The sequence below is a fragment of the Haplochromis burtoni genome, unplaced genomic scaffold, assembly GCF_018398535.1.
Source record: "Haplochromis burtoni strain Fernald_Lab_line unplaced genomic scaffold, NCSU_Asbu1 Contig_290, whole genome shotgun sequence".
Taxonomy (NCBI): Eukaryota; Metazoa; Chordata; class Actinopteri; order Cichliformes; family Cichlidae; genus Haplochromis; species Haplochromis burtoni.
The window spans coordinates 144,464-152,055 of NW_024582651.1; the positions used below are offsets into that span (position 1 = coordinate 144,464).

At 42.3% G+C, this 7,592-nt stretch overlaps 2 protein-coding genes across 5 annotated transcripts; one reads left to right on the top strand and one right to left on the bottom strand.

Moving 5' to 3' along the window:
- Positions 1-140: 140 nt before the first annotated feature.
- mrpl12 (mitochondrial ribosomal protein L12) lies at positions 141-4,767 on the bottom strand. The gene is made up of 5 exons (XM_005940291.3): positions 4,571-4,767; positions 2,556-2,754; positions 2,383-2,457; positions 2,049-2,186; positions 141-1,220 (listed from the first exon to the last, which is right to left on the bottom strand). Exons 1-5 carry the CDS (start codon positions 4,627-4,629, stop codon positions 1,104-1,106), a joined length of 588 nt encoding a protein of 195 aa, XP_005940353.1. The 5' UTR covers positions 4,630-4,767; the 3' UTR covers positions 141-1,103.
- A 31-nt stretch (positions 4,768-4,798) lies between these two features.
- On the top strand, positions 4,799-6,799 carry zgc:103625 (methyltransferase-like 26 B). Of its 4 annotated transcripts, XM_014339400.2 has the most exons (8): positions 4,799-4,852; positions 4,962-5,522; positions 5,615-5,817; positions 5,994-6,156; positions 6,235-6,294; positions 6,370-6,437; positions 6,522-6,600; positions 6,682-6,799. In XM_014339400.2, exons 3-8 carry the CDS (start codon positions 5,618-5,620, stop codon positions 6,727-6,729), a joined length of 618 nt encoding a protein of 205 aa, XP_014194886.1. In that variant the 5' UTR covers positions 4,799-4,852; positions 4,962-5,522; positions 5,615-5,617; the 3' UTR covers positions 6,730-6,799. The 4 variants fall into 4 exon arrangements, with proteins under 4 accessions (XP_014194886.1, XP_042083841.1, XP_042083842.1 ...); XM_042227907.1 differs by having other exon boundaries at positions 5,994-6,294; XM_042227908.1 differs by having other exon boundaries at positions 6,522-6,799.
- The last annotated feature ends 793 nt before the right edge of the window (positions 6,800-7,592 follow it).

Here is a 7,592-nt window from a genome sequence, read left to right on the forward strand (position 1 = left end):
ACCACAGCAAAGCATTATCTAGTGAAATTCACTGTTCCACTATAAATGTTCAGTCAACACAGCACACATGAAATCTTGATTACATCTCATCAAGTTTTCCATAAATTCAGCCACACGACCAATAACACATAAGAGCAAAATAATTATTTCAACTTTAATCACATTAACATTTCAATGAGATTTATCTGGACTCAGCCCTGCCATTCTCTGAACTACACACAGTATCTGGTGCTCCTCAACATCAGTCATCTGTATCAACCTGGAAACCGCAAGATTTAACCTTGTGAGAAGATTAAACACAAAGAATTACAAAGTAATTTCAGCCTCTTTCAGACATGCGCTCCTTCCCACTGATCTGACAGCATCTTGGTGTGGTCATGGTTTTGTGTCCATCAGCACCCTGATCACGCCTCTGGAGGTAGGACGCAATAAATTTCAACCGTAGCAACTATGCATGCATCTTTGGCGAGTTACTCAGCTCACAGGAGAATGCAATTAAAAGCAGAAACGTTTACATCGTTTCTAATTTGGAATACGATTCAAGCATTCTTCCTAATACAGAAGAAAGCTTTTTAGAGCATGCATGTGGGGGGGCAGGGTACAGCTCTCTCTGCAACACCACGCAGCACATGCAGCTCTTTGTAACAATGACAGAGAGAGAAGTTCTCTCAGTCTGTCGCAGGAAGGTCAGATAGAAACCAGAGGAACATTAACGTGATCAATGGCCGATTGACACAATGCCATTACTGCAATGTTATTCATCCCATGTCTGAAAAAGGCGTTACTCTGCATCCAACCAATCTCCTTAGCTTGTTTGTGACACGTGTATCAGACAAGCGAACCACCAAACAGTGTGGCGGCACATCTGCGAAGGCTGCGTGCCGGAGAGTTCAGTCTCAGCTGTGCCGTCCCGACCTGACGTTGTAAGGGGACGGCGTTAATGTCAGAAGGCATTTGTTTCCATTTCTCTTACGATCCACGTCTTTGTCGTACAAAAAAAAAAAAAAGGGAGGAAAGAAAACGAATAAAAAGAAATAAACTCAAGGATGAAGTGCATGAGTAGTAAAATGATGGCGAACAGTGGGCATAAGGGCAGACGAGATCTACTCCAACTCCACGGTGCCACCTGCTGCCTCCAGGGCTGCTTTTAATTTCTCTGCCTCTTCTTTGGATACGTTGGCCCGGATTTCCTGTGGAAGAGACTCCACTAGTTTCTTAGCCTGTTTCAAACAAAGAGGGCGGAGAAGAAAAAAAACAATTAGTGAAATTAACAAATTTGTGCTTTGAGAAGCTTTAACACTGCAGACAAAGCAAATTACACTATACACAATGTTTGCTTGTAGTTACTGCTCACAATAAAAAGAAAGAAATTAGGAACACTTGATCACCACAATACAACAAATTCATATCAATCTGTCAAGTTAGAAACTGTTGGGAATGCATTTCACCCACTTTGGTGCAAATAAAGGGACAACAGGTTCACTGCAAAGCCAACACCACAGACAACCTCTGTGAGCAAAGGACCCACTAAAAGACGTCAACCCATGCTACCCTCGTGCCCTCTGACAGTTTGTTTAGAGGAATGCACATGACGAGCTTGCTGGAGGTCATGTAGTAGGACTGGCAATTCTTTGCTCAGAGGAGCAGACACTGATGCCCTTGATATCCTTCTACAGCCCTGTTCAGCCTTCCTTGTGTAACAGCCCACCTGCATCACCTCACCACTCTTGAGAACATGCTGGGAGACATAGCAAACCTTCTCATGACAGCACGAATGGATGTGTCATCCTGGATGAGCTGGACTGCATGTACTGTTTTATGCTACCAGCAGTGAGATTTTCATTTGCACCAAAGCAGCTGAAACTGATTCACAAAATAAATTGGACTGATTTTGCAGACTATTATGTAATAATATATGCATATTATTACCTCCAAAGCGTCATCTCATAAACATTTTATAGCTCACATTCTAACACCGGCCCGTTAACACTGCTTTTTGCCAAAAGCTACAATAAGCCCACTTAAATAGCTCCAACAGTGAGACTTACCTGCACCAGATTCAAGCCCTGGATGCAGTTTTTCACTTCCTTTATAAGCTTTACTTTTTCAGCAGCTTTCAATTCTGTCAATTTTACTGTAAAGTGAGTCTTCTCCTTCTTTGCTGGTGCCGCCTCCTCCTCTGCAGCCTAGTTGCAAAAGGAACACAATCGAGGTCATTTAACTGTGCGCACAGAGCCTCGTTGGCCACATCAACTATGAGTGGCTTTAAATTCCTAAGCTAGACATCTGAAAAAGAACAATAATGATGTATGTTGCTACTTAAGCCATTAATGATTTATAAGGCAGTCTTCAGAACTTCCCTTTAAAAACAATTATCAATACCTGAGCTGCAGGAGCAGCTAATGTCGCCATCGCCCCCATCGGCATCATTCCGACACTCTCAATGTTCAGAGTTTTCTGTGGTAAAGACAAACAAGTTATCACTCAACATTTAACACAAACGGACAGCAAGAAGCTCAGACAAAGTGCACTGTGGTTTTAGGTTTCCCACAAACCTTGAGGAGTTCGTTGAGATCAGACACCTCTAACAAGGTGAGGCTGGCTATGTCACTGACAAGCTGCTGGATTTTGGGGGAATACTGTTTGGGGGATCCATCTAGAGGAGGGGTGGGGATGGCATCTGAAGACGAGGCCTGACTGGTTTTCAGAAGTCTGAGAGCACATAAGGCTGGTGTCTGCCGCTGAAGCTGTTGCCTGGGAAAAGTGAAAAGCGATTAGCTAAACGGCAGACTGTATCCACAAATCCACAAAACAATCCTTCTTACATTTAGAGTGCAGACTGCCTGACTTATGCATAATTAATGGTCTCAATTTGCAAACCACCAAATAACCCCTCAAGCTTCTCACTGTGTAAAGACAGTAGCTATTACTATGAGATGGGTTTGCTTTCTTATTTCACCTGGAGGACACTTTTATGCTTATTGCTTTGCAGTTTAACAGCTCAAACAAATTATGGTAATTTGGCAAGCAAAAAACCCTGAAATTCCAGTTTTGCATCAGCAAATAATGCTATACAAAAACACCACACCACAAAGGATTTGGCAGGATTCTGCAGGTACTGGCTAGCTTTGGTTGGAGAGTCACGCATCCCTGGTAAGAATAGTAAGAACAGATTTGTTGTATGTTATATGCGAGATGGCACAAGAATGCAGAGCAGTAACGCTTAGGGCGGGCAGGACTGGTTGACATTATGGCAAGTACCTGTGAGCTAAGAAATCAACCATTATATTCTGGCAGTAAGTACAGATTTCAGGAATATTGTAGGTTTATTACAAAGGCACACTCTGCAACACGAATATCCAACTTGAAAACCTTTGGAACATGATCAAGTTTCATGTAAGCAGAATGTACAATAATAATATCAATTGAATTATAACCCTCACAGATGCAATTTATTTACCCGTTCTGTGTTACACCCTCCCTGTTGAGGTTACAATTGCATTATATAACAAAGGTTATATATCAGCTCAATCTTCTTTGTTACCCGTCATTGTTTAGCAACCTCGCTATTCTATGAATGCAGGACTGTAATCATGTAATCAAAGAAATTATGTAGACCTAGAAATGCACTGTGGAAGAAGGGCAGGGGCCAGGAAGCTCAGTCCTGTTAGTAAAACTGACAGCATGGTGGTTCTTCATGCCTTCTCAAACATCTCAGACTTGAGATTTCACAATGACAGACGTGGACAGCTCAGCTGAGCAGTTGCTCTTTGTTGATTGCATGGAAACCAGTTGGATGAGGGACGTACAGACGATGCACTTATAGTGTCTGATGGTTACAACAAATTGTCAGGCATGTGGACACAGTTGTGCAAAGGGCAGTCAGCCTCCATGTAACCAGGGCGACACTGGAGGAAACTACAGCTTTGGCTGAGAGGTCCTGATAAGGATGAAGAGAGAGAAGCGCTCCAGGACAAGCCACGGTGGCTTACATCATAAAATCTCCAGCTGACAGTCTGGACATGTCTGTTTTAAGACACAACTGCCTCTTTTACACACACATGGCATTGAAAGTCTCAAGATCCCCGAAAAACCCCAGTGGTGGCTCTATAGTCAGTTTTAACAGGGTAATGTAGCCTATCAAGCTATAAAAAATGTTTTAAAAAAAATCATCCAGGGTATTTTTACTATTGTCAAATACCAGAAAAGTCCCATTTGACCAGTGTAGGTAAGAAAAAAAATCGAAGCCATGCTTCTCTTAGATTTTTTTAAGACGAAGCCATAAAGGTATACTGCGTTGTGTGTCATTAGTCGGACAGCAGGGCTCAATTGGTCACGTTGTTCAAGTTGAAGCCTGCGAGAGAACCCTTAACGTCGGCTAACCTACTTAGCACACAGCCGCAAACCACTAAACTCATTTCTGTGCTCACACAACGCGCATCGTCTGTCTTTAGACGAATTAAAAAGACAACATCATGTTCTCCATCCAAATTAAGCGGCAGCAGTGGCCGGCTCTCTGCCCTTGAAGCCGCAGACACTCGGATACAGGTGTACTCCGCCTGTTACGTACCGATGCGTGCTGGCTGCGGCTCGCAGCGCGGTGCGGAGGCAGCGGCTGGTGCAGAACATGCCGACGGTAAATGGAGCCGGTGGTCCTCTCTCTGAGAAAACAGACAAATTTATCACACACACGTCTCCTTCCAGCGGATCCTCTGCCTCAAAAGCACATGGCGTCCCCTCTACTCCTGACCTACCCACAATGCATTGCGTGAACTGTTAAAAAACCTCAATTCAACTGCTACGGGAGCCCACAAGGGACAATGAATGTGCGTGAGAGAGCGACAGAAAGAAAGTAAGTTTGAAATAATAATAATGTCCAGTCTCATCTTCCCATCTCTAGCATTATCACTTCAATGCCATGCAGTGACTCATAGTGCTCCATTATCTGTTTTTCCATCCAGGTGTCTTTACTGCATTGGCAGTGTGGTTGGGATCATTCTAATGCTCAAAAATTAAGCTGTTACAGTCACATGCTTTCCAGGTGGAATTGCATAGTGGATCAACATCTGAAGGGATTTTGCTGTGTTCAGAATTCATCAGCTTTGACATTATCCACAACACCACTGGCTCAGATTCAGCCCGAAACCATGTCAGATCCAGATCCGAGGTCCTGTGTTTGGATTTTCTTAACAAGGCTTAACAAAAGAAAAGAAAAAAATAGTAAATGAGTCAAAAGTCAGAATTGGAGAATAATTGGTCAAGACCACTTTAAAAATGTAAAGTGGACTGGCTCCTTGCAAGAAAAGTAGAAAGAAATAAGAGGTGACTCAAGACTATAGCTGTCCTACTATTTGCTCTGCGCACGTCCTACCTGTAGCGTACCAATGCTGGGCACTTGGACACTGGGAAGGAGCATGAAGGAAATCCTCTTAACCAGGTAATCTCTCCACCCATCTGCTGCTACTGTCTTCCACCAACATGCCATTCCCTCCACTGGCCTTTATCGCCAGTGCAAATAAAAGGTAAGAAGCATCCGCTAAGAGAACAATGCAATGCATGGGAGTGCAATGCTAGATAAAAGAGGCACACATCTTTTCTTTTCTTTTTCCTTCAGGCCATGCTGCTGTCTCCTCAGGCTGAAAGGAACTGGGAGAGTGTTTGTTCAGTGCTCGAAGATGTGTTGGAGAGCCAGTCACACAGGCAGTTATTTGCTTTAGAGCTTGGTTCTGGAACTGGCCAGCATATCATACGGTTTGCTCAGAAGATGCCCTTTGTCATTTGGCAGCCATCAGACATCAAAGAGGATTCTCTAGAGAGGTTTGTGCCTTTCAGAAAGTGCTTGCCATGTTGACGTGTCAGTATAGTTATGTGTGACAGAAAGATTTACGAACATATTCCAGTTAAATCAATGATGTATTTAAACAAGTGATTTGTTGAAGTCTATGGATTTGACATTAAATCTAAAATGAAGCTCGTACACACCTTGTTGGCAGTATCAAGGCATATATTGCTGCAACCCAAGCAAAGACGGTGCTACCACCTGTTCACCTGGATGCCAGTGATCCGTGGGAGAAATGGGCAGGACTGAGTCACAACTCCTGTGACGTTATTATTTCCATTAATTTACTGCAATACAGCTCCTTCAAAACAGCCCAGGTAGGCCTGGTTGCTTATAAATCAACTGAAGAGCTTGAGATATCCCCACAGTATTTTATTTACTTATCATTTTCTCAGGGAGTGTTCAGTGGAGCAGGACAGATCCTCAAACAAAACGGCCTTTTGATAACATATGGGGTACGTAATGATAGTTAATTACACTACAAATAAACCTGAACCTACTAACTGATGTCAAATTAAAACATTTCTCAGGTGTATGCTGTTAATGGCATCATCACACCAAGTTGTAATGAAAAGCTGGATGAGGAGCTACGAAAAATGTGAGTAGCAGCTATTTGGTAATATGTGTATGTGGTTGGCTGTTAGGATAAGATATGGACCATGTTTGGTTCTGCTGCATACAGGAATCCAGACTGGGGTCTTCCAGATATCGACGTGCTCAGACAGCTGGCCTATGGGAACGGGATGCGTATGGAGCGGATAGTAAGTCATGTATCTCGGCTTGGAGGCGATTCCACCTCCCAGCAGCATGCCTTTTACACTTGTAATGTTTCCTTCTTTTAGATTGAGATGGAAGAATACTACAAATGCCTCATCTTCAGAAAACTCTAAAGAAACCAAAATACCAAAAGGACATTAATTAGTTCACATCAGTTATGAGTGTAAGTCTATAGTCTTTATATTTGTAAGACAATTCTGCAATCTGATAATGGATATAGTTGAATAAAAGCTTTAAAAAAAACAACCCTCCTCTGTGTGTGGTTACAAAATACAAGTCGAGGCACGTGGACAGTAAGAACCAGATATTTATTAAATATAATTTTAAAATTACTTCAAAGTCAGATCAGTATGTTGGAATAAAGAAGTTCACAGACGCCAACTGAAGAGTTACAGAAACCACTGATTGGGTGTGTGATACATACATGCAGCACATCATGTTTGCTCTGCAAGCTTTTCTTCACTTCTGGATACTCAAGTAGACTTTCGAAAGAGTGCCCACATGTACTCCCGATGCAGGCATCTGTATATGTGAAAATTACAACTAATAGAATGTAGGCTGGGACTCCTGGAGGAAACTTGCACTTTATTACAGGTTAAGTTCATATGCTTCTATTTTGTGATGGCACTTGATGTTCGGCAACACCAGTCGCTTTAACAGAAGGGATGCAAAATGCTATTAGAACTGCTGGACTGCTTTTAGTATGAATATTTTATTGTTACTAATTGTGGATTTTTAATGATTTAGTTAATTAAGTATAATTGATGAAGACGAAACAACCACCCAGCTAATTTTCTAAACAGTTTTCCCACAACGTGCTAATCCCTGCATCGTCTCTGAAACTATATTAACACACAGTTGAAGCAGCACACAACAAATAAATGCCCCCCCATTAAAAAAGAAGACTCTAATTTGTAATTATGAGAAGGGATGATATGAAAACTACTGCTTATGCATTAGTGAGATTTTTTCCAGG